This window comes from Neofelis nebulosa, chromosome 3 (assembly GCF_028018385.1).
Source record: "Neofelis nebulosa isolate mNeoNeb1 chromosome 3, mNeoNeb1.pri, whole genome shotgun sequence".
NCBI lineage: Eukaryota > Metazoa > Chordata > Mammalia > Carnivora > Felidae > Neofelis > Neofelis nebulosa.
In genome coordinates, this window is record NC_080784.1 from 199949629 (window position 1) to 199976793 (window position 27165).

General features: G+C 45.3%; 1 protein-coding gene and 1 long non-coding RNA gene across 2 annotated transcripts in view; one reads left to right on the forward strand and one right to left on the reverse strand.

Moving 5' to 3' along the window:
* On the reverse strand, nucleotides 1-26279 carry LOC131507826 (uncharacterized). The gene is made up of 3 exons (XR_009259736.1): nucleotides 26134-26279; nucleotides 6049-6175; nucleotides 1-291 (listed from the first exon to the last, which is right to left on the reverse strand). It is a non-coding gene; the product is annotated as an uncharacterized LOC131507826 (long non-coding RNA).
* CLNK (cytokine dependent hematopoietic cell linker) overlaps nucleotides 11229-27165 on the forward strand; it is a 166329-nt gene continuing 150392 nt past the window's right edge. The window contains exons 1-2 of the mRNA XM_058723091.1: nucleotides 11229-11421; nucleotides 25323-25375. Of these exons, the coding sequence (XP_058579074.1) occupies nucleotides 25365-25375 (11 nt within the window). The 5' untranslated portion in view covers nucleotides 11229-11421; nucleotides 25323-25364. The remainder of the gene's footprint in view (nucleotides 11422-25322; nucleotides 25376-27165) is intronic.

Sequence of the window (27165 nt, forward strand, 5' to 3'; positions counted from 1 at the left end):
TCAACATGAGCATAGTACCTGGGACTATACAGGCATCCAAACAGTGTGAGTGAATTTATTCCTTACCTTCTTCTCCAAGGTGCAGACCAGCAGTGTGAATGTAGGCTGAAGGCCCGCACTCGGTCCCACCTGCTTGGATAAAAATCCAATGGACTTTGGCAATCTCGCACGGTCAGCAAAAGAAGGTTTATTGCACTGTGTTTATGCTGTCGGTGCTTGTGCTCCTCGAAAGGCTGATGTAGCAATTGTAGGGTCCTGGAAGATGACTCCGGGATGGTTTCCCCACATCCCCTGTAACCAAGGGCAAAGGCTGAAGGAGCTGGTACACCATGTCATGAAGACCGGCAGTCTTTCTGTTGGAAGGCCTAGAAGAGTTGAATACATTATCTCAAAGGCTAACTAAAGAGAAATTATAGCTCCTGGTCATAAGATCGTAGACCACCAACATTTAAAGCCATGGTTTCTCTCTCTCTACAACACATGAAAATGGCCTATCATATTTGTATTCCTGAAAAACCTCAGATCATTTCTTTATTTACTTATTTATTATATAATTTGTTGTCAAATTGGTTTCCATACAACACCCAGTGCTCATCCCAACAGGTGCCCTCCTCCATGCCCATCACCCACCTTCTTCTCTCCCTCACCCCCCATCAACCCTCAATTTGTTCTCAGTATTTAAGAGTCTCTTATGGTTTGCCTCCCTCCCTCTCTGTAACTTTTTCCCCCCTTCCCCTCCCCCTGGTCTTCTGTTAAGTTTCTCAGGATCCACATATGAGTGAAAACATATGGTAGCTGTCTTTCTCTGCCTGACTTATGTCACTTACCATAATACTCTCCAGTTCCATCAGATCATTTATTTAAAATCACATTATGGGGGCACCTGAGTGGCTCAGTCGATTAAGCGTTCAACCTCGGCTCAGGTCATGATCTCACGGTTCATGAGTTCGAGCCCTGCGTCGGGCTCTGTGCTAACAGCTCAGAACCTGGAGCCTGCTTCGGATTCTCTGTCTCCCTCGCTCTCTCTCTCTGCCCCTCCCTCACACATGCTCTGTCTCTTTCAAAAGTAAATAAACATTAAAAAGAAAGAAAGAAAGAAAATCATATTATGAAAACTTTGTTTCAACGAGGATAAAAAGGGGTTTGGAACTCGGTCTTACAGTAGGAAAATTGTTTTTCTATAGAAATTTCCAAAATAATGGTGTTTCAAAGTTATAAATGTTAAGTCTCTGTGTTAGTTTCTGAGGGCTGCTGTAACGTGCCAGAAACTAAGTGGCTTAAAACCACAGAAACGTCTTCTCTTACGGTTCTGGAGGCCGGCTGTCCTCCATCAATGAATGTGTCAGCAGGACTGTGCGCCCTCAAAGAAAAAAAAAAAACAAAAAAGAGGTTAGAGAGGGAGGGAGCCAAAACATAAGAGACTCTTAAAAACTGAGAACAAACTGAGGGTGGATGGGGGGTGGGGGAGAGGGGAAAGTGGGTGATGGGTATGGAGGAGGGCACCTGTTGGGATGAGCACTGGGTGTTGCATGGAAACCAATTTGACAATAAATTTCATATTAAAAAAAAAAATCTATAGCACAGGATCCTTCCTTGCCTCTGCCAGCTTCTACCAGCCCAGGGATTCCTTGGCTCATGGTCGCATCAGTCGGATCTCTGCTCTCATCTTCACGTGGCCATCTTCTCCCCGTACATGGCTGTGTCTTCACAGGGTATTCTCTTTTCTGTGTGTCTCTCCTCTTGTTACAAGAACCCCCGTCACCTTGGCTTGGGCCACCCAAACCACCTCATCTTAAATTGGTTACATCTGCAAAGACCCCATTTCTTAAAAAAAACTTGCATTCTGATGTGCTTGGGTTATAATTTCAACACGTCTCTAGGGGGACACAGTTCAACCCAAAACAGGCTCTAAAATCAAAACATCGCTGAACAACTTCACTCTTTAATCACACCTCACTTTTACTCCTGAGCCTTGTCTCCCATCAACACCATCAGAATCACCATCACATTGCTTCTTACATATTCTCCTCCCTGTCACACCTGTTGCTATGAGAGACCAGGCTCAAAAAGAACCAAATAGAGTGGCCGTCTCACAAACTGTTCCAACAGCTTCCCTGACGCCCCAGAACGGGTTCTACTTCCCAGGTGAAATTCTATTACACATACACTCACAGGCCTATAATGAAAACCCTGTCTCCTCACTAATTTATTAGAATATATTCAATCCATATTGGGCAATTGTTCAGAACAGGGACCATGCCTTCATCTAAGACCTCATACTAACCCTACGGAGGTTCAGTATTCAAGTTATTTGGCATCAATTGAAAAGCCTATTTAACCCTTTCTTTTCTCTTTTCCATCTGCTAATCTGCAAGGTTGAATACGTCCCGTCCCAGGTGCCAGAACAGAGCATGAACAACACAGATTAAAGTCCAGGCCCCAACGAGGTGGTATCATTCCTTTGTTAATATTCATTGAGTACAACTCCATGCCCAGGGATGCTCCACATGATAGATTCCAACAGGGACAAGCTTCACCCCATGGAGCATGTATTTCAAAAAACTTTTCCTTGTTCTCTTTCACCTCTTTCATTTTTACAACCTTCTTCTTAGGATTGTAGTTGTTCTGGACTGAATGTTTACATCCCCTCAAAATTCACATGTTGAAATCCCACCCCTCAATGCAATGGTGCAAGCACCTTTGAGAGGTGACGATGATGAGATGAGGTCATGCAGGTGGGGAGCCCCAGGAATGCATTAGTGCTCTCTTACCGGTCACTAGACTAGTCACTTGCCCCCTCTCTCCGCTTTGAGGATACAACCGGAAGTTGGCAGCCTACAACCGGAAGAGGGCTCTCACCAGAACCTACCTGTGCTGACACCCTGAGCTAGGACTTCCAGCCTCTAAAACTATGAAGAACAAGTTTCCATTGTCAATAAGCTCCCTAGTCTATGGCACTTCATTACAGCATCCCGAATTAACAGACACGAGCCTTCCTCTGGCCGCTATAAATACCTTTAGGAGTTTTAATGTGTGATCATTAAGGAACCACGCTCCCACTGTCTCTTAGAAAACCCCAGAGCCAGGGGCGCCTGGGTGGCGCAGTCGGTTAAGCGTCCGACTTCAGCCAGGTCACGATCTCACGGTCCGTGAGTTCGAGCCCCGCGTCAGGCTCTGGGCTGACAGCTCGGAGCCTGGAGCCTGTTTCCGATTCTGTGTCTCCCTCTCTCTCTGCCCCTCCCCCGTTCATGCTCTGTCTCTCTCTGTCCCAAAAATAAAAAATAAAAAATAAAAAAAATAAAAAAAATAAAAAAAAAGAAAACCCCAGAGCCATAGAAGGCTCCTGGCACAGGGATAACATCATGGACCATATGAAGAGCGCCAGCCTTCAAGCCACAGAACTGCCAGCTTCACAAGTGCTAACCGTGAACTCAGTCCTTACTTTTAACTTCACTGAGCCTCTGTTTCGTCCTTTTAAAAAAAAAAAAAAAAAAAAAAAAAAAAAAAAGGAAAGCTATTGGCTAGGGAAAGTTTCTCCTTGTCCAGTGGTTTCCCAGCTGCAGGATCCAGTCAAGACTTGTAACTTCACTGCTATGAGTCCCAAAAATAAAAATTACGAGTGATAGATGCATTATAGACTGAGAGGCCAATGAAGAAAAGCAAAGTTCAGGGAAAGAGTCTGAAAAGTGTAGTTACTCTACTCACACCAGCTATGGTTTTTCCCATTTGCTTTAAAGACAGAAAAGCAATTTTACTTTCCTTCTCCTTCCTCCTAGAGAAGAAAAAGGAAAAAAGGAAAAAGTCAGAGAGAGAGAGAGAGAGAGTGTGTGCACGTACGAGAGGTTAAAAGCCCTGTCTCCACTTAAAAGCCAAAGGTCCGACTCCATTTTTGGTGCTAGGCATGGCCTCCTTCCTCTCTTTTTAGTCCTACCTTGTTCCACTGCTTCCCCTACTGATGGCTCATCCCATGTGTCAAGAGAAACCTATCAAGATTCCTCCGTGATGTTCATGCCGTTTTCTTTTTTCTTAATCCGATTCTCACTTCAAGACCTAAATTCAGCCAATGTGAGGACAGATGGTGTGGGGCCCTTTGCCCTGCCAATTTAGCAACGCTGGCAATGGTTCAAGTCCTGTGTGGAGAGGGAGTGATTTTGCCTGCATGGTTTAAAAATACCACAGTGTTTTAACCTCCGGCAAAAGTGTTTGGCAAACAACCCATGGCAGATTTGCATGTGTGTGGATGATGTCACACTCCTCACCAGATTTGTCTAAACAAGTGTCTGCTCAAGATAAATGGCTGACTGTGGCTGCCATTTAAATGTAGCATTAGAGGCATAGCCTTGCCAGTCTTTAAAGAGATTTAGCTGAGAGGCTGAAATGGGTGCCATTGTCTTCATTCTTCCCCTGACTCGCCTTGGTGGTTGGTCAGGCTCCCTCCACTTTATCATTTGAAAATGAGAGGTGTAGTCTACAGCCAATTCCATTCACCCAACTGCTGGGTGATACGCATACACAGTGGGTTCTTGGTGTTGTCAAGGGTTCCAAGATGAGAAGCAACAATGGCCCCCCTCAAGGAATTTGTGATTTAATAAGACATATGAAGCTCACCCCCAAAAGCTCATCATTTCCTTAACAACCTCTCATGGGATCACCTCCACTCAGAAATCCCTTCCCTCGAGAGCTGCATCTAACTGGGTCCTTTTCTTCACTCAGGCCTCAGCTCAAATGTCACTTCTGCAGAGACTCAACCTCACACTGCCTTATATGAAGAAACACCCTACCCCATCCATCCCAGGCCACTCTCCGTCCTACTAGCCTGTATCATTCCCTCAATGTGCTGCACTTTCTCTTACATATTCCTTTCTCACTGGCATTTCTCCAGGTACCGTAGCCTCTGCCATTTCTTGTTCCCATAGCCTTGGCAGGACAGACACACCAGCATTGTGGAGTCCTCATGATGCCAAAGCAGGGAGGGAATTTATAGAGACAGTGGGGACAAATGACTCTATCACCAGTGTGATGAGAACTTGGTGGTGCTGAGACTCTGCTTTTTCACGTGGGTAACAGTAACAATGATGCCAACATGTAGGCATTATTGTGATAATTAAATTATGCATTTATGCAAAGTGCCTAGAACAAGGAGGTCTTAATGTTAGTCCCATGAGGCTCTTCTGGGAGAAAAGTAGTGTGAACTAAGCACTGAATTTATATTTAATGGATATTCATTAATTGATAAACCACCTAGCATTTCTGTGAAAGCAGAGATTTAAGGCAAAAGCTCTTTCTGAATTTAGTTGTCACTTCCATGCTGTGAACGCAACAAAACTCGGCTGGAAAATAATCCAGAAAGGTCAGAAACCTTGTTATGTTTACAATGGCCTTTCACCTCTGGCCCGTGATCTCTTACACTGAGCTCTGGGTCTACCTACATTGGGGTTTGCCTTGCTATAGGATGTTATTAGGAGGCCAGGGACTTCTGAAGGTCCTTTCTGGAGAGAATGGACCTTCTATGGGAACAAGCCCACCTGCTACAGTTCCCCAGACACCAGAGGAGCTTGAATATCCACTCTGTTTATATGTTGGGTTCTCCCTAGGGAGCTACTTCTCAGCAGTCGTGAAAATTGCCCGGCTGAGGGCATAGACCCAGTTGATATGGAGCACATCTGAAACCCAGCACAGAACTCAACTAATGCTCACACCAAGATTCCCCTTTCCAGAGTGCTAGTGAGGCATGTGAGAGAGACCACAGCTAACTGAGAGGCTCATAATGTTCCTGGAGGAGATAGGATGTAGGATGTAAGGCAGCTAGCATGAGGTGAGCCCCATTCAGGGGTCCTGGAATCAAACTTCCTGAGGCCCTGACATAAACAGGTGTGAAGCTATAAAAAAAAAAAAAAAAAAAAAAAAAAAAAACACATAAATGCTGGTGCCAATTAACCTAGGTTCTCACACAGGAGCTCTCATATAACTTATAAAAAGTACATGGATTTTGATCTGTTACAGGAGACAGTACCCTCAACTAGGAATTTATAAAACAAACACACCTACCATGATCGTGTAGAACAGTCCCTCTTGTGTTTGGGGGCTTATATGTGTATGTGCAAGCTGCACATACAGCTTTCAGGGTTGACGTCAGGCCTTGACACGATCCTGAGACCAGCGGTGTGACAGGAGTCTGAACTTGGCAGTCACCACCCACAAAAGGAAGAAAAAAACACCAAACACCAGGATGTTTAGGATGCTTACCCAGGACCAGCAATTTTTCTTAACCACCTGAGGTTATTTTTTTTTATTTATTTTTTTATTTTTTAAAACTTACATCCAAATTAGTTAGCATATAGTGCAACGATGATTTCAGGAGTAGATTCCTTAGTTGTCCTTACCCATTTAGCCCATCCCCCCTCCCACTACCCTTCCCGTAACCTTCAGTTTGTTCTCCATATTTATGAGTCTTTTGTGTTTTGTCCCCCTCCCTGTTTTTATATTATTTTTGTTTCCCTCCCCTTACGTTCATCTGTTTTGTCTCTTAAAGTCCTCATATGATTGAAGTCATACGATTTTTGTCTTTCTCTGACTAATTTCACTTAGCATAATACCCTCCAGTTCCATCCACATAGTTGTGAAAGGCAAGATTTCATTCTTTTTGATTGCTGAGTAATACTCCATTGTGTGTGTGTGTGTGTGTGTGTGTGTGTGTGTGTGTGTATATATATATGTATATACCACATCTTCTCTATCCATTCATCCATCAATGGACATTTGGGCTCTTTCCACACTTTGGCTATTGTTGATAGTGCTGCTATAAACATGGGTGTGCATGTGTCCCTTCGGAACAGCACACCTGTATCCCTTGGATAAATACCTAGTATTGCAATTGCTGGGTCGTAAGGTAGTTCTATTTTTAGCTTTTTGAGGAACCTCCATACTGTTTTCCAGAGTAGCTGCACCAGCTTGCATTCCAATGAAATTATTTTGTTCACAAAATTGCAAAAGAAAACCAACGAGAGAGCAAGAACAGCAGGAAAGTGGTTAGGCCAGGCTTTATGATTTTTTGTTTTTGTTTTTGTTTTTGCCTCTCCAACACATTGTCTCCACTTTAGAGAAAAGCGAATTGAGAATTAAGCCTGTTTCTGTGTGGAATGTTTATTCACAAGAAGCCAGTTTCTCTGGGGAAAAGCGAGTAACGGGTACTCCATGGGATCTCTCTACGTGATTTTGGCAATTGCTTGTGAGTCTATAATTGTTCCAAAATAACATTTTTTTAAATCAGAAAATAATTTTTTAAAGTATAGATACAAATTTCCGTTTCTCCTTATGTGCATTAAATTCATAGAAGTTGAAAAAATATTTAGTGAACTGTTTGAATGGGTTCCAGGTGGTTGACATGTGGTTACACCTTCTCTTCTACCTATATTTATGTGATAAACTTATCATTTCGTGCACTGAAAATGCCATGAGGTTACGCGTATCATGCTCCATTTTTTTAAGGGTGAGCAATGAGAGAAATCAGTTAAGTTACATAACTTGCTGAAAGTAATTCAATTAGTAGAGCCAGGAGGGATTTGAACAAAGCCAGAGTAACCCCAAAGCCTGACAGTCTTGCAGTCTGCCTCCCAGCAGGGCCTGTAAGAGCCAATAAAAGCTTTCTTTCCCTCCAGCCCAGGAACCGTGGTCCTACTTGAACATAATTAGGTCTTAAAAGTCTTGCTTTCTGGTTTTTTTGTGGGGGGGGGGGGTTGGGGGGGTTGGTTTTTCCTGTAATTCTTCCACACAATCTACCCAAGGTCTCCATACCCTGGGTGGACGAGCCAGAGAGTGAAATCTCAACAAACTCACTGTGTCAAGCATTGACAGAAATGTCCCATTCGGACCCACGGGCAACTCGGCACATAGCCTGCATCCTTTGTTCATAGGTGGGGTGGTTCACTTACCTATCCACCAGGTACTATTTCTGGTGGCCTCATATTTTGCTGTAGTGGCACTGTAAGAGGGCCCCAGGGAAAACCAAGGGACTGATACTAATTAGATGCCAGGCATAGTACGAGACACTTTGCAGGAGGTAAGTAATGTAATGCTCACAGTAAATATCATCATCCCCAATTTATATATGAGACAGAACGGCCAAGTCTTTTGCCCAAATCCAGGTAGACTCTCAGTGATGAATCTCATGACTTTTGATCTGGCCGCTAAAACCCAAACTCCTCTAGGATTTCCCAATACCCCCTAGTGTGACGCAGGGTCCATGGACCCCATAAACTATGCAGGTGGGGTATGGAATGTGGTGGGCAAGAGATAAGAACTCATGAAGCAACTAACACAGAATGAATTGTCACCCAAATCAAAGATGACTATCAGGGGGTCCTCCAGCTGAGGAATGTAGAATGGACAGCAAGAAAGAGGGAAGACATGAATGGGAGCCTGTGGGTGGCTGGCTCAGACTCAGAGAACGCAGCCAGTCTCTCGGGCTGTTTCTGTGCCACATTCGCCCTGTTGTTCTGCCTCAGTCACCTCTGCTTTTTCACATTCCACCAATGAGCTACAGATGCTGTCCCTTCCACCCAGGCATTTAGACAAACAATCGCTTTGGCCCTGAATGTTCTCCTTGACCTTTGCTCCCTCCTTCTCTCTTTCTTTCTGCTCCGTTCCTTACTTCTTTCATTCTTCCTCCCTCCCTTTTCTTTTTCTCCTTCTTTCTTTCCTTCCCTTGCTCTCCCTCCCCCCTTTCCCCTCTTTAGTTCTAGCAAATTCCAGCTCATCATTAAAGACCTTAATATCACCCCGTCCCAAAGGGAGTCTTCCCTGAGTCCCCAGAGTAGAATAAAAGCCACCTACACTATTAACAACTCTCTACTATACCAAACTGTCTTCAATTCTTCTTTGGTAAAAAGGAGGGACTTTTTTTTTTTTTTAATAATTTACATCCAAATTAGTTAGCATATAGTACAACAATGATTTCAGGAGTAGATTCCTTAGTGCCCCTGACCCATTTGGCCCATCCCCCCTCCCACCACCCCTCCAGTAACCCTGTTTGTTCTCCATATTTATAAGTCTCTTATGCTTTGTCTCCTTCCCTGTTTTTATATTATTTTTGTTTCCCTTCCTTACATTCATCTGTTTGTCTCTTAAAGTCCTCATATGAGTGAAGTCATGTGATATTTGTCTTTCTCTAATTTCACTTACCATAATACCCTTCAATTCCATCCACATCACAAATGGCAAGATTTCATTCTTTTTGATTGCCGAGTGATACTCCATTGTATGTATATATACCCCATCTTCTTTGTCCATTCATCCATCAATGGACATTTGGGCTCTTTCCATACTTTGGCTATTGTTGATAGTGCTGTTATAAACATGGGGGTGCATGTGTAAGGAGGGACTTTTCATATCATCAAGACTTACAATCCTGTTGTAGTCCAACTACTAACTAGATTCCAACATGAGCATTAGATTTTTTTCCCCAAAGGCGGCCAGGGTAGCTCCCTGTATCTACCCCTTGGGTGATGTTCTCCCATGTTCATTCTGGACTTGATCTTGTGATTTACTTTGGCCAAGGGGACCATGGCAAACAGGATGCAAGCAGAGACTTGGAAAAGACTTGAGCTTGAGACTTTCCCTCTCTGTTGCACTCGGAACCCTAAGGCTACCGTATCAATGAGCCTGGGCTAGCCTGCTGGACGGTGAGAAGCCACTTGGAGGAGAACTGGGGCACCTGGCTAACTTCCTGCCAACCAACGGAAATGTGAAGGTAAGGAGCCCAAGTCCTCCAGCTGCATGCCAGCCAACAAGTAGAGACCAGATGATCAGGTCCTGCTGTGGGTTAAATTGTGCCCCCCACAGTCAAATTCATATGTTAAAATCCTATCCTCTAGTGCCTCAGAATGTGACCTGACTTGGAGACAGGGTCCTCAAAAAGTAGTCAAGTTAAAATGAGGTCATTAGGGTGGGCTCTACTCCTATGTGACTGGTATCCTTATAAGAAGGGGAAATGTGGACACAGGCATGGGAAGAACACAATGCGAAGATGAACACCTCCATCTACAAGCCAAAAACAGAGGCCTGGAATAGGCCTTATTTCACAGCTTCAGAAGGAACCAATCCTGTGGACACCTGGATTCAGACTTCCGGCCTCTAGAACTGAGAAGCAGACAATACAGTTGTGTTGCTTTAACCACCGATTCGGTAGAACTTTGCTACGGCAGCCCCAGGAAACCAACACAGGCCCAGAGCAAATGAGCTCTGGGCTCATTTGAGCCCAAGTGAGCCACACAATAGTGAGCTAAATAAAATGGCTACTGTTTTAAGTCCCTGGTGCATCAAAAGCTAATTGATAACGTGGGTAAATGTCTTGGATTTTCGTAGGCTTCAGTTCTGACAATTACAACATGGGTTTAGGTGCCTTTTCCTCCCAAGATTATCAGTAAGATTTAGTAAGATAATGCCTGCAAATTGGTCAGCACAGTTCTTGGCACATATCCAACATTTAATGAGTGCCTACTTTAGTGTTACCTTGAGGGTATAAGTTAGGTCAACACCAGATTTATCTACCCAAGAAAAGATAAACTTCCACCTGTGAATTTATTTTAAATGATCTTGGGATTTATTGTGGAATTCAACATCGATGCATATAAAACCAGAGGGTCAAATGGCGAGAGCCAGATTACACCAGGCATTTGCAACGACTTACTGCCCGCTTAAATGAACCAGAAGCAAGGCAGAGAGAAATTAAATATGCTGAGCGCCAAATATGTTCCCCAAATCTCGCTACAGGTCTTTATTTGCATTATTTTGCTCATCTCTTGGAACAGCTCTAAAATATAAATATTATTGTCCCTCAATCACAGGAATGGAAGCTAGTTGAGAAACTGAAACTTGTCTGAGATCACACAGTTAAGAAGAAGCAGCTAGGCATTTCTCATGCCAGACCCGTGTTCTCACCATAGCACCTGACGGATCCGGTCCGCATGTCTCGTGTGGCCTCAGGAAGCCTCTGCAACATGAGGTCACAAGTTAATCAGTGTGCATGTGAAACAAGACTGGCAAAACCCACCTTTTATGCTCAAGTGTTGCTCAGCAATCCGTGTAGGTGTATTCTGGTAATTGTGAAGGGACTCCGTGTATCTTTAAGGACATCCTTTTGGGTTGAGAGACCTTCACATACTGCACTTTGACCGAAGAGGAAGTCCTACCCACACACAGGTCCCACCACCCTAGTCTGTGGCTGCATTTCACAGGAAACACAACCTCAAACGGACCTAGCAGGGGCTTTCTGCTGAAGGACACTGCTTAGCATTGAGAACAGTTCACCCCACTGCCTTACGGATTACCAGCTGTCAGACGTCTCTGCAATGCCGCCTCGGGAACCCCTCGCAGGAGACCAGCATCTCAGCACGGGACCTTGTGCACAGCCGCACTCTTCAGGTAAATTAAGTAGGCCAGCTCCCTCTGAATGGGCATCTCACTGGCATAAATGATCGTTAGGAAAGAGCTGAGACACCACGCCAAAAAAAAAAAAAAAAAAAGTTTTTATAACATTGAATGCTGGGCCTTCTATAAAGCATCGAGCGGCATAAAGAAAGCCAGCTCCCTTAACTCAGTTTCTAAAGATCTCTTCATTCTGCTGGAAGAAAGAATCAAGATACCTACCCATTAAAAATTAAAAGACTAGATGTTTTCAATCTTCTCATCCCGGAGCTCGGACCCCCTGACTGTTTGCTCCTAAAATCCAAAGGCCGGGCTGGTTGCTGGCTTTCTTGGCTGACCTTCATTAGGACAGCCCCCTAGAAAGGCAGCCTCAATTCAAAGTAGGTCATTGAAAGTAGAAGTTAACTTAACTCCTGGAGCCCCTGTGGATATATATATATATATATATATATATATATATATATATATATTTAATGTTGTTCTAAATTGAAATCGTTTCCTTTCCGGTTTGGTGTGACTTTAGAATCATGCCAACTGTCCTTCCGCTCACAGGGATGAGAAGCACAAGAATAAGAGTGAAGGTGGGTACAATCCTCACCCTCCAAGGTGCTGGGGAGGCATCTCTGCTGGGCTTTTCTTGGAAAGAAGAGCCAAAACATAAATAAGTGACAGAGAAAAGAGAGTTAAGGGTCATCAACGTCTGTCCGCTTTACAAGCTACGGTCATGGAGGAAATTTATCAACACTGATGTTTTTCTTATGTGCCAATGTTACTTATCTGAGCATACCCTTTGTGTCTCTTGTAGCATACCCCTCGGTGCTATCGCTCCCTTGGACTCCCGGGGGGCCCCTCAAACCACAGGGAATGGTTATTTCAAAACCTAGGAAGGCAGTGGTAGGACAGGCCAGTTGGAGGTCTGCCAGAGAAATGACAAAATTTCAGAAAGCCTCTGAGAAACTGAAGATAAAACATGCCCCCGGAGAAACAGGAAAGGCGACTGGCATTTACAGCTCTATCTCTCGACGGCCAGTCTATGTGCATTAACTCGCCTGATCCTCATACCCGACCTTGAGAGTTGGGTAGTATTTTCCCTGGTTTACAGGGGAACTCAAGTGGTCCAAGGAAATGTTCAAAGTCGTCCAGCCACTGATGTCCTAACAGAATTCAAAAGTACCCTGATTGCACCTGAGCTGACCGAGAGGAACTGTATTTCCTGGCAGCTTCCCAGAGTTCATCTTGCAGCCATTCCTGGAGCGGTGTTAGACACCGGCCCTCTATGGGCCGTATTTCTCTTTCTTCTCTCCAAGGAGCCCTCGCAGATGACTCCCCGAACAAGACCATTCTAAAACCAAAGATTATTCTTTTCTGTACCATCTGGCCAGCGCTGGCCTTCACATCAGGAGACCCTATTTCTAGCTCACTTTGCCTTGAGTCAGGTGCTGTCCTGGAAAGACTGTGGGGTTTCACATCTGACAAGTTGGTCGAGATCCAAACTCTGCCACTTGGACCAGACATGTTACTTTATCGCCTCCGATCCTCGGTTCCCACATCTTTACGTTGGAGCAACATCACGTAGCACTTGCACAGACAACTACTTAGCCTCGATAATATAATATTTACGTTAAATGAAACGTGGTACATATTTAACACTTGGTATGCACTCAATAAAGGTCGGCTCGCTCACCGTTACTTTCTTCACCCCAGATCAGTGCTGGCCTCATTCCTAAAACATGCCATGAAATTTTGAATACAGATAAATTTACGAATGTTTTATTTTAATAATCTCATTAGAGAGTAGTAATATACCACAGTTTCATGGCCTGTGCAAGCAGCCTCAACGAAGTAGAGGAGGTGACTTCAGGTCATTTGTGCAAGAGAAAGAGAAGGAACTTTGAAGTCAGTCAAAGCTGTGTACGAATGTGATGTGTGACTTCTGTGTCTTTGGGTAAGTGGCTTAGCTTCTCCGAGCTTCAGTTAGATGTTGTTGGCGTCTTGTAATTTGAAAGTGGGTAAAATGATACACTTTGTGTGTTGCTGTGAAGATGAGAGCAGATGTACCTACAGCATCTGACACAGAGATGATATTCAGGGAATGGACAAGTGGTGGCTGGGCAGAGTCATTGCCAAGGTCACACAGTCAGTAGCAGAGCTAGATAGAAGGATCTTTTTTCTGAACACCACTACATAAAGTAGTTATGTTCATACGTCGACTATACTTCAATAATAATTTTTAAAAAGCAGTTATATGCACTAGTGCAGACAACTGCCGAGGTCCACCAAGACCTGAGTTCTGGAGAGTTCCTCCAGGCTATGTCTACCCATTCTAGCATGAGAAAGATGCCATGCTCAAAGGGGCTACATCTTTAAACAGAGATAACTATTCGAGTCTAAATTAGATTTATTTTTACAGATTGAAACAAAATCTCCAGTGATATCGTGAAGTGAATTATCAATAAGTCTGAGAAAGATCCAGTTAAATAAGTTCAATATCAGTAACTTAAGAAAGAAAAATTACCATGAAAAACAGAACAGTGGAAAAAAAGTCATTATGGGAATATCCTTTGTGTGTTTTGTTTCATTTGTTACTTTTGTGGACAGAATACATTGGGAATCATCATCATGGTTCACTCTTTTTTTTTTTTAGTGAGTATATTTATTCTTACTTGGTACAAGAGAATGCTGAGGTTCACAGCGATTCCCTACATTGTCCATTTTACACAGTGAATAAGAGGGAAAGTCAGAAGTGGGACCCAGGTCTCCCTGAGTCCCAAGCTCCTGCTCTGTGCACGATGCTTCATCAGTGCTCTGATGGATGTATTCAGGGTTATGATCACAGCATCGCTTTCCTTCAAACTAACCAATAACATGTTAGGACTCCCAGATATACCACAAGCAATAGCAAAACAGGTGTATGAGTTTGGTTATTTTATTTCATTGGTGATGCTAATCGAGAGACTCCCAAAAACCCAAGCATTAGAAAGGGAAGTCCGTGGTGCACTGCTGTTTGCTATATAAACTAAGAGGATCCAAAAGATCTGGAAATTCAATATCCATGTGTTTCAAGGCACAGCCTTCCATGGTGGTGGGTTCTCTGTTGAATTTAGTGTGAGATAAATATGAGGGGTGGCTAATAGCCCAGACCCAACCTCTAAGAGTCCCTGTGGACCCAAATTTAGTCATCAGCTTTGCAGATTCCATCCAAGGTATCCAAAGTTGATGAGACTCAGGGTGTTGTCTCTGGCATTCTGGCCCATACCTCTGTCTTTTGTGACTCTGCTCAAGTGTTAAAAGTGCACTTGGGTTATAAGTTCCTTTCCAGTAGGCAAATCTATGCAGGAAACCAAATTACTGCCAGGAGGCAGCCTCCTGAAAACAAAGTCAGAACTGGGTCATCATGGTCGTTCAATTCACTGAGCTATGGATGGTCTGATGTCTTCATAGAAACCGGAAGCTAGTCTGCCCCATGTCTACCTATGGATGTTCATAGGTCAGTTTCCCCTTACTCCTGGGCATGGCTGGGGATCTCCTGACCAGCTCTACTTCTCTGGATATTCCCCGTAAGAACACTTCCCTACCCCAAACTCCTACTTCTCTTCTAAAACTCTACTCACTACACCACCCCACCCACTCTTTGAGAAATAAATAGCCGGTGTTTGGATTCAGACTGTCACTTCCTAGCAGAATGATTTTAGCATTATTTAACCTCTCAGGGCCTCTAGTTATCCTTTATAAAATGGAATTGCAATACCCACCTTTTGGATTTATGGGGAGAAATGAGACGCAGTGTATAAAAATTATGTATTATGCTGCATGGCAATTATTAAGTGCCAAGTAAAGGATAGTGGCCATAAAATCATTTTTAGTTCAGTTATCGTGAGTTTATTTGCTATTCAGGCAAACGTTGATTAGATTCTTTGGGCTTTTTTTTTCCTGCATTTTAAGAGTCTTGACCTGGACATCTGGGTGTCTCAGTCAGTCAAGCATCCCACTTTGGCTCAGGTCACGGTTTCGTGGTTCACAAGTTCGAGCCACACATTAGGTTCTGTGCTGACAGCTCAGCCTACACTGGATTCTGCATCTCCCTCTCCCTGACCCTCCACTGCTCGTACTCTCTCTTTCTCTCTCAAGAATAAATACACATTAAAAAAAAAAAAAAAGAGTCTTGACCTAAAGTCCTATTTTAAGGTGATTTCTCCAGGAGGCTAATCTCATCATTTTCCTATTTATTTTAATCATTCATCTCTCAGAGCCTTGGTAGTATCTTACAACTCCCCAAATGTACTGATCCTCTGAAAATATTAAGACTTAATGAAAAATGATAGAAATTCTTTTAGAACACCGTCCTTGCCAATTTCAAATCCTCAGTGTCCTTCACGGTACTGACACTTAGAAAATGCTCAACAGTTGCCTGTTGAACTATACTGCATAACTGCTTATAGTTGACAAAATATTTTCACTTCCACCATCCCACTTGGTCTTCAAACCTATCCTATGAGTAAAGGGCAGGCAGTGTTTATATCCCCTTTTGGGGGAGCTGGAGAAACAGACTCAAGTCACATGGCACACCATATAGTTCAGCACACCCGGGCTTAGAGATTTGCCAGGTGAGTGATCCTGAATAAAAGAAAGGGCAAAGAAAGAGTTAACTATACGGAGGAAGCTCAATTCAGGAGTTAGGTCCTAAATGCACTTGAAGTTAGAAAGCAATGACCTCATCTGAATCCATACTGTGCATTTGTTCACTAGACAGATTTGGCTCAAGAGAAGTCTTGCTGAACAAAATGACAGGATTGCTCAATATTGAAAAATCTGGGTCATTTGGATTGTTGCTGTATGAGGGGATCTAAAGTAAACAGGGTGTCCTACATAGGGTTCTGGAACTCAGCAGATGGCATTACTATTATTGCTGCTGCTGTCATTGTTGTTGTTATAGATTATATTACTCTCAGTCCAGTCTCTATTAGATGACCTGGCTTTTCATGCCCCATCTTTGGATTTAAAGATGCTCTCAAACTTCTTTGAGACCTACCTTACTGTGAAACAGCTCATCATAAAACAACCAGCATACAGCGGGTGCTTAATAAATGACTATTTCAAGAATGACAGTGCTTTCACCAGCAGTCTTTAGATGTCCATGGGGGAGGTGGGTCACCAGGCTTATCTCCACCCCAAGGCCAGCCTATAAATTGTGGCAGATGATGACAGATAGATGGACAGATAAATAGATGGATGGATAGATAGATAGATAGATAGATAGACAGACAGACAGGGGTCTGGCAGTATTGGCCCCAGTCAGTGAAATTCTGCCATGATTTATGAGAGCCAAATGAAAATGGGGTGAGGCAAACAGGCAAGCCTTTTTAAAAAATGGTAAGGAAACATCTAATGAGACTCCTGATCATCTACATTTTAGTTTTGCTACAGTCTAGTTTTATCTGAGCAGTAAAACAATTTCAATGATAAGAAAGCAAGAAGAAGGAATGATGGAGAGAAGGAGAAGAGGAATGGAGGAAAAGGAAGGAAGGGAGAACAGAAGGAAGAAATGGGATATGATAAAACAACAGGAGTGAAAGAGAAAAAGGATAAAGAGACTATTTACTATGACATGGAAAAAAGGGGAGAAAAAGAAAAAGCTTACCATGGAAGGAAAGTAACCCTTTCTGCAAAAGAGAAAAGAATATGGCTTTTAAAAACAAAATGCACCAGGAGGAATAAGTTCCAAAGTCTACAGATTGCATCAGATCATTAAGGGTGTTTTCAAGATCATTTAAAATAAAAAATGGATTCACATGCACATTGCCTTGAGATACTTAAGGGAAGTTACTTGTTACCAAGACAGTTGCAAAATCTTTTTTAAAAATATGCCCATACTTAATAGCAGAAAAACTAGGAAAGCAGTTTCCCATATTCCTCAAAAAAAATCTATACTAACAATCCATTTGACTCCAAAGCCTTCCATTTGTTGGAAATCCAATAAAATTAAATGTTATACTTAATTAAATGTAGCTGATTGCTCTGACCAGGGTACAGAAATAGAAATCCAATCAGCATACAGCTTCCTCTAAGTCTGAGCATCTCAAAGATGTCACTTTCTCATTTTTTATGTGAAAATAGAAGAAAATTGCATATAGTTGTGACTGAATTAATAAACATCGGAGTCTGAGAAATCAGATTTTCAACACATTTATTCAAAGCATGTGCAGGTGTGCCCACACACAGACACGTACGCACACACATGCACACACACACACACACACACACACACACATTCCCTGGACCTTTTCCCCAAATACACACCCAGTATCCCCTCCTTCCCTCCCTCGACTCCAAGTAACGTCCACCATTTTGGATCTGTTGGATATGACGGTATAGAGAATCAGATGTGTGTTGTATGACTTCTCCTGTTTTTGTGTTTTAATGAGAAAAAGAATCAAGCCTTCATTTTGACCCTCCCCTCCAGCCTTGACCCAGTCTTAGCCGCGGAGCTATGTCGTACCTTCTTGACTTTCTCTAATATTCTCCTCATGGTTTGCTTTCAGCCATTTCCTCTAGCTCTGCTCACGTGCACAGTCATTACGAGAATGCTGTTTCTTAAACTTTGAAATAAAGAGGCTAGCATTTTTATAAGCCGTATCTTCCAGGAATAAATGAGAAATATTTAAGAGCAAAAAAAAAAACCCAAAAAACAAAAAAAACCAAAAGATTCCTCACTATAAAAGCATTGTTTTTCCTTCATAAAATATTAATTTTGGATCAGGTGAAATGCAGCAGAAATATTTATGATAACATGGCTCTTTGCAAGCTTGGTTTGGTAACACCAGCGAATTCCCAGTGGAGAACAAGATTTCTCCAGGATAACAAGGAAACGTGATTTGTTGCTTTACATATTTCCAATTGTGTAAACTGCTTATGATACCATAAGGGTATTAATTATTTTTGGATTAAGATCCGCACCAAAATCCAATCCATTTATAAAACAAGTCTTTTCTTCCTAACACATTCACTGAGACCCCAGGCGGGTTTCCAGCTCAGAAGCAGCCATACCGGCTTTAAAGCCCAGATCTAATGTACGTTCCTTGGAAATCTTATGCACCCTCCTATCTGTAGGACCTTGCTTCCTTTATTTTAGTTTTCTGAAATATTTATGTGTTTTAACCATCAAATCCATTACTTAAAAAGACAAATTCTTTTCAGGGGTGCCTGGGAGGCTCAGTATGTTAAGTGTCTTACTCTTGATTTCGACTCAGGTCATGATCTCAGGATTCATGAGATCGAGCCCCGCTTCTGGCTCCATGCTGATAGAGTAGTGACTGCTTAGGGTTCTGTCTCTGTGTGTGTGTGTGTGTGTGTGTGTGTGTGTGTGTCCATCCCCTGCTCTGTGTCTGTGTGTCTCTCTCTTTCTCAAAATAAATAAATAAACATTTTTAAAACAAACAAAAAGAATGCTTTTCAGTGCACAAAGCACTTAGTAAGATAACCAAATATAATAATTGGGACCATCCCCTCCAAAACGGTGGGGTTATTTGGTCAAAAAGGATGGTTAGGTCAGGGATTCCTCTACTCCCAGGACCCCAGCCACACTGTGCACCTCTCTTTGGCAAGGCCCTCTTTATACCTTGAGAGCAGTGGATTACGTTTTAATGGGAGGCATCATAAGGTAGAGCAGTGTTTTTCAAACCGGGCTTCCTTCTGGACCCCAAAGATCTCCAAAGTCTTAGGTATCTGTAAATCCCATGAGAACTCTATCCCTGAAATGAAAGCACAGAATTCTAAGCCAAAATTAATTAAGAGTGTATTTTGTTTCTTTTGCCTAGGCTTTGAAAGCTGGTACATAGGCGGTTATAGTGCCCAGGTTGGCATTTAGGATTAGATTTGCATTGGCATCCAATGTAGTCGATATCTCTCCTTGTCGAAGAAATAAACAGTCATCATGAAAAGAGGTGGTCTCTCCCTGTGACTCCCCAGGGCCCCAAGATCTCCTACCCGGTCCTTCCCTGACTGTGGGCCCTGCAGGCAGAGTATGGTCTCTTCTGGAGACCCCCCACTTGCTTCTGCCAGGATCCCCACCACCGACCCGGCTCTGGACATATTAGTGACATTTGCACTAGGTGCCCTGCTGTGACTGACTGATGGCACCAGAACATCACTTCTCTCTGATCACGGAAGCCATGCTTAGGCTTTGCTTCTGTGGCTAATGAGGAAGAGAAACTGAAATGAATGATTCCTATGAAAAGTAAGGGTACAAATACATGGTATTCTCTCTCTGGCTGGCCACGGCAGCCTCTCCATGTTGCTGAGTGAAGGCAAGAAAAGCAATCATCCAGGATGCCCTTTTATCTTGGACAGTCCCTAGGCCCTGAAGCCCATCCTTCCATCATCAGGCACCAAGTAGGGGTCAGGGCTCCCTGTAAGGAGCAGTAGAGGGTAAGGAAATCTTCTGCTGACCTCCGAGGGAGCTGCGTGGACCCCTCTGGGCACGCCTTCCCGTGCGTTCCAACACCAGCTTACGTTCCTCTATTATTTACAGAGACATATTTAATTTCACTCTGTACAGTTGCTTACAGCAGCATGGAGAACACAGGCCAGGGTTATGAGGCAGGACCTTGCTCTGTGGTCTCCAATTACTAGTATCTGGACGGTGCCCGGCGCATAGCAGAACCTCAAAAAATGTTCGCAGGATACATGAACAAATTCCACCCCGAACAACAGCTGTGTGCGCCTGGATTTTGACTCACTCGTTGCTTATAAATAAGACCTGAGAGAGGAACGCTGCCTGGTGAGATTGGAAGCCTTCCCCGCTCGGATCTGTGGCATCCGTGTTTGGACGTGGTGGGTTTTCTCTACACGGTTCCCTGAAAATTAACTCAGAAACGACTCTAAGCAGATTAAGTCTTCTTTCTGAGCAGCAGTGTGCCTGCGTTTCCGTTCACGATGAGCCCGGGACAGCAAGGCAGATGGAAGTGTGGTACTTCGCCCGGGAACGGGGAGACACCATGAGCGGCACCGGGGGGCGGACTGAGCGGAGAAGGGGACAGAGCGGCTCTCGTGTCCACTTCCTTCACCTCCCTGCCCCTTAAAATCCCTGGGGCGTTCTTAAAATATCAATACTTGGGCTCCACCCCAGAACAGCTGGATCAAACTTTCTGGAGCATTAGTATTTGTTAAAGCTCCCCAGGTAGTCCTGAAGGGCAGACAGATGTGAGAACCCGTCCTTACCCCCCTGGTCATCGTGAACGGCAGGGAAGAGCTTCTCATTCCTGGAAACTAAAACCTAAGTCATACAGGACATTTAGGGACGCCTGAGTGGCTCGGTGGGTACAGCGTCCTGCTCTTGATTTCGGCTCAGGTCATGATCTCATGGCTTCGTGGGTCCTACCCATGCATTGGGCTCTGCGTTGGCAGCGTGGAGCCTGCCTGGGATTCTCTCTGACACCCCCCATCTCTCTCTCCCTCTCTCTGTCTCTGCCCCTCCCCAACTCATGGTGTATCTGTCTTTCTCAAAATAAATAAGTAAACTTTAAAAATTTGGGGCGCCTGGGTGGCTCAGTCGATTGAGCGTCCAACTTCGGCTCGGGTCATGATCTCATGGTTCGTGAGCTCAAGCCCCACGTCAGGCTCTGTGCTGACAGCTTGGAGCCTAGAACCTGCTTCGGATTCTGTGTCTCCCTCTCTCTCTGCCCCTCCCCCCGTTCACACTCTGTCTCTCTCTCTCTCAAAACTGAACATTCAAAAAAAACAAAAACAAAACAAAAATAAATAAATAAATAAATAAATAAATAAAAGTCATACAGGACATTTAATCTTAAAGTTCAAGTTAACGGCAATCACTATCTTTCCACATCTTAGATGTCTTGTGCTCCCATGAGCCCTACCATAGCTGTTGTGTCACCCCCACTTTGTGGATAAACAAACTGAGGCTCAGAGCAAGGAGATTATTGTCCCCACAGAAAACTAAAAAGCATCGAAGGCAGTGGTTTGCAATACCCGCTTATTGTGCATGCAACATAGGGCACGCTACTTACTGTCTGTGAATGTCCGTTTGGTTTCGTATAAAATAAGGCTGAGAATCCAGATCATACGGGGCTACCGTGGCAGGGCAGGGACACATATCAGGGCTTTCGATGTTCATTACATTCCTTCCGAAAACACGCCTGTCAGGAAGGGAAGGGCCTTGTCTTTTTTATAATATGTTACCTTCCTAAAACCGATGGACATGAAATTCTTTGCATCTGACTCACCACACCTCATTCTCGCCACATCCTTTATTAAGGGACCGAGATCAGTTAGAACCACAGCCTTCTCCGACGGGTCTTAGACACCCTGAAGAAAGCAAAGAGCTCTTTGCTTTGTGGAGCGCCATCTAATATGTCATGCCGATGCCACTGCCTGGTTGGCTCAGACTCTGCTGTGGCTCGCTAAGACCCCAAAGTTTGCTTTTTAAATGCCAGAAAGTTTGGACTCCCTTCAGGACCGCTTAAAATTCTTTTTGTACAACAGATTGTTCACATCTCTCAAAAGCTGCTTTTCTGAACCCTTATTAAGTGTTATGCTAAGTGAAATAAGTCATACAGAGAAAGGCACATACCGTATGTTTTCACTCTTATGCGGATCCTGAGAAACTTAACAGAAGACCGTGGGGGAAGGGGAGGAAAAAAAAGAAAGAGGGAGGGAGGCAAACCATAAGAGACTCTTAAGGCAACCCATAAGAGGGTTGATGGCGGGTGGGGGGGATGGGCATTGAGGAGGGCACCTGTTGGGGTGAGCACTGGGTGTTGTATGGAAACCACTTTGACAATAAATTTCATATATTAAAATAAATAAATAAATAAATAAATAAATAAATAAATAAATGCCTTGTTCAAGGCCACACAGTGGATGGCAGGTGAAGCTGGAAAACAGCTTCCCTGGCCACCTCCCCAGACCTCTGATCCAAGGCGGTAAGCCTTGGAGGGGACTGTCCTGCACCCTGTGATTCCTTCACTGTGTCCCTGAGAGCTGGTCAACAGCCAGGCACAGAAGGAACCCCCTCATGGAAACTGTCTTCCTTTATCCCATCTCAACACTGCTAACCGACGCCTTCCAAGAAATGAAGTGACTGTGTAAGCAGCACATTTAACTGGTAGGTGGTCCCAAGGTGGGGAAGGCGGTGCAAATGTGTCCCGCGTGACCATAATCACGTAGTTTAATTCTTCTAAATATTAATACCCAACCATCGATGCCAATATAACCCCAAATATAACACAGCTGACGTTAAAGCAACCTGCAGACTTTACTTTGTTATACAAGCAATGTCCATGCTTCCATAACGTTTTACAGATGGACGTTTCAACTCATTTCATACTCACGACAGTACAGTGAGAGAAAACTATGGGCATTAGTTAGCATTTATAAATCAGGAGACACCAAGTGCTCCTGAAAAGTCACACAATTCATGACAGTGCAGGGACCGAGCAGTGTTCTTCGACATCTAGAGTAGCACTCTTCCAGTATTTGATGGGAGGTTATTTGCATTATACCGACGAAGGTTCAAGCCCTCTTCCCCACCTCCATGGAGGAGACAACTTTCAAAGAGACCGAGCACTAGATATGCCACACCACATCCAGAGAGGGCGGTCTGCGAACGAGAGCCTCGCAGCTGCCTCTCCTTTCCCTGCTGTCACTCACAGACTAGATGCAGCTGTGAAGTCACACACAGGGTGTCTGAGCACCTGGAGCTTAGTCTGGCCCTTTGGTAACTTCCGTGCCGTTACTGGTCCCAGATCACACAGCTCCAGTCCAAAGCCCATCCGCTGTCATTCACGGTCCCCGACACCCAGAACCCAGTATCACCAACATCCAAGCTGCTGAGCCCTGTGGCCCCGCCAAGCCGTGCCAAGCCTCTCCGGCCACCCTACGTATTCTAGCGCCTTCACCTTTCTGCACACGAGACTGAATTTTCCCAGCACACCTTTCCTAATTCTGCGCCAGGAAGTTCTAGACGTGCTCCGCAAGACTCAGCTGCAGTATTATCTCCTTTTTTAAAAAATGCTTATTTACTTATCTTTGAGAGAGAGAGAGAGAGAGAGAGAGAGAGCGCGCACAGGGGAGGAGCAGAGAGAGAGGAAGACAGAGCATCCAGAGCAAGCTCTGTGCTGACAGCGGAGAGCCTGCTGCGGGCCTCAAACTCACAAACTGTGACATCAGGACCTGAGCTGAAACCAAGACTCAGACGCTTAACACTGAGCCACCCAGGCACCCCTCAAATATTACCTCCTTTATCAAGATTCCCCTGGGGAGCACCTGGGTGGTTCAGGATGTTTGACTTTGGCTCAGGTCACGATCTCACGGTTCACAGGTTCAAGCTACATGTGGGGCTCTGTGCTGACAGCTCAGAGCCTGGAGCCTGCTTCAGATTCGGTGTTTCTCTCCCTCTCTGCCCCTCCCCGGCTCACGCTCTGTCTCTCTCACTCTCTGAAAAATAAATAGACAGTTTTAAAAAATAAAAATAAATAAAGGTTCCCCTGGCCTCCAAAGCACAGAGGATTTGTTTTGTTTTGTTTTCTATGCATCTGGTTTTACAAAGCACTTTGATAACAGCCATCATGGAAAGAGGCAGAATCCATATTATACTGAGTTTTAGGAGTGCCTTGAGAACAGAGACCGTGTCTTACCGGACACAACATTTGCACTAAGTTCTCGGTAAATGGCAGATGGATAGATGGATGGTTAAACGACGACAGACGGATGGTAGAATGATCTAGAAGTGCATAACGCTCAGTGGGGTGTGATATGGTGATGGGCCAGGAAATGGAATTTTTGAGTCCTGTGCACTTTTATGGCAGACGGATGATCGTGGGCACATAAGTTAACCTCCCTGAGCCTCATTCTTTTTAACACTGAAGTCCATTCCCAACCCTGCTCCACTCACAAGGATCCCCGGGAGGCTGATGGATAGAGACCACATCCACGGCTCCTCACCCTTGGCTTCCTGTTGAGTTTGGCCAATGGGAAGCAGCAACATGAGACTGTGGCCAGAAGTGTGAGATGGGGATTTCTACTGCACCCACCCAAATCCCCGCTCTGGGTCCCTCGCACTGTGGGAGCCACAGTTCCCTTCCCACCAGCCCCGTGTCTGGGTCCCAGTGACCCTTGGCTCCCCTGAGCCCCCAAGCATGATAATGGCACCCCTACATCTTTCACTTTCCTTTGTGGATTCCCCACGCCCCGTCCACACCTTTTGAACTGTTTATTAAACTGTTACCAATTTAAGGGTGCCATCCGTTTCTTGCTAGAACCCAACTGGTACCGGGGGGCAATATCCTTCATACCTCCCGGAGTCTTTGTGTAGATGAAATGTAATTATTGCCGTGAAGCCCCTACCGAACACTCCCAGGGTCTCTGCTGCTAATGTATTTGGGAAATGGAGTTAATAATCTCTCCTGTGTGGGTGAATACAAGCCACAAATAAAAAAAAAAAAAAAATGGTCGTGTCCTAGGTGACGCGGTAGAGAAATGTCGCTTCCAATAAATATTTCATGGCAGAGCCACACTTGGAAGGGAAGAGCACCCCTTCTCCTGCACGTGCAGGGGCGCCCTGCACAGAGCCAGCCGAGCAGGTGCCCAGGGGAAGTATACAATTGCACGCCAGGGAAAACCAGGCTCGGGGTGTGTGTGCTCAGCTCCCCAGGGCAGACGGGATGGATCCTGACAGAAAGAGGACAGCCTGTCAGGGCAACGGCCCCTCCCCCGACCCGCTCCAGAAATAAACCAATTATCAACCCGGATTGATTCCCTTCCCGTCATTTCCTCTGAGCCGGCACCTGTACCCCATTCTAACAAGGAGCGACAGGCGCGTGTTCGCCGGAATTAAAACACGAAGTGTCAGGCTCGGTAACGGGTTTTACTTTTTGTTTCCACAGGCTGAATTCAAGATCCCACTTATTCGTGAGGCACCAAGAACTATGAACAGACAGTAAGTACCCGGGCGTCACTCTGAGTCCCAGTCTCCCCTCTCCCGCTGGGAACCGGAATGTAACCCAGGAAGGGCATTGCCAGCGTCAGGGCTGAGCCCCAGAGGCGGGGGGGGGCGCCAAGGATGTGCACGTCGGTGCTCAGCGAAGCATATTTCCCACCGGGACAGTGTTTTTGCGGGCTGGCCGCTTGTTCTCGCCCAGCATGGGTGTGTGGCCGGGACGGGGACGAGATACCCCAGCCCCAGAATGCCAGCTGAGCACCATGAAATACCATCCATCACTTCACACCCCGGTGTGCGAAGGCAGAACCGAAACAACAGTGGTTCCCACGCGTGCTGCCCCAGCAGAGACCCTGGAGTCCAATTCTGGGTTCGTGGAGCAGCCCGGGGAGGGTGATGCGGTCAGTTTAGGATATCCTAATGTGTGTCTGATTCAGCACAACATCCATCCCGTTCTTGATGTCTAGGACTATGGTTAAAACAAAAAAACAATGCAGGCCTCCAAGTCATAAGAAATATTTATAATGAGAAACAAGGAAACAAAACTTTTAAATTGAGAGAATGTGGTGTGTTCATGTTAACATCCATCTACCTACCCATTTGTTTGTTTTAGTTTGCCCGTTGGAAAGGTAGCACACTTACCCTCCCCGTCACGGTGTAAGTAAGAACATGAGCTTCAGAGTCAGGCAGACCTGGTGTAAAAATCCCTTGTTTTTTGGCCCCATCATTTTATGGCTGTATGACACGTGGGGACTTACCTGACCTTCCCTCCAGAGAGCAGGATCCGGCCTCGAAAAGGGGGGCTGCCTGGTTTCTGGTGGATTCCTGGTCTTAGGGGGAGCCTGGGGGACAGCCCAGGGTAACCAGGTGATGCCCGAGTCTCACAGGCGGGTGCTGGAGGCAGGGCCGGTGTCCAGAGTGACAGAAGGCCGCAGTCCCAGCATCACGGTGGTCCCGGATGCCCACAGGCATCACAGTGGGGTGATGTGACACACAGCCAGACCCAGGCCCGTGGGACGCAGGAGCTGGGGCTCCTGGCTTATGGAGCATCTCCTCCGTGTGAGATGCCAGGACGCCCTTTGCCTCTGACCGTGTAGCGAGTGGGGCCAGACAGCGGGCAGGCACCACTGACTTCTCTGGGCGTCGGCTTCCCCCTCTAAGTGACTCATCCGAGGCGGCACAGAAAGCGGGGAAGGAGTCGGAGCTGCAAATCAAGTCTGTCTGGCTCCAAATCCAGGGCTCCGTCTGTTTATCCCACCTCCGCAGGAAACTGAGGCAGGCAGTGAGCTGGGCAGGTGAGGCAGGAGGGGGGCAGAGGGCTGCCTGATCCAGGGTCGCGGGACAAAGGGGACGAATTCTCAGACTGCGGGTTACAACCAGGGATGAGTGTGGCAGACAGAAGCTCCATTGTCAGACCAGTAAATGCTCTGTGGCAGCGGAATGAATGGGAAGGCAGGTGCATCCGCTTCCCACCAGGCTGGGTGGCTTAAAACAACCAAAAAAGTATTCTCTCGCACTTTGTGGGGCTAGAAGTCCAAAATCAAGGTGTGGCCAGACCCCTGCTCACTTTGAAGCCGGGAGGGAGGATCTGCCCTTGCCAACACCACCCGGTCTGGGCAGCGACCCCAGGGGGCTCCCTGGCTTGTGGCCGCATCACTCTGCTGTCTGCCTCCGTCCCCACTCACTTTCCGCTCTGGGTCTGCGCCTTCTCTTCTTCCTCAGATCCCCCTCACCTTTCTCTTATAAGGACATTTGTCCTTGGGTTTAGGGCTCCACCCCCTCTGGTTAAT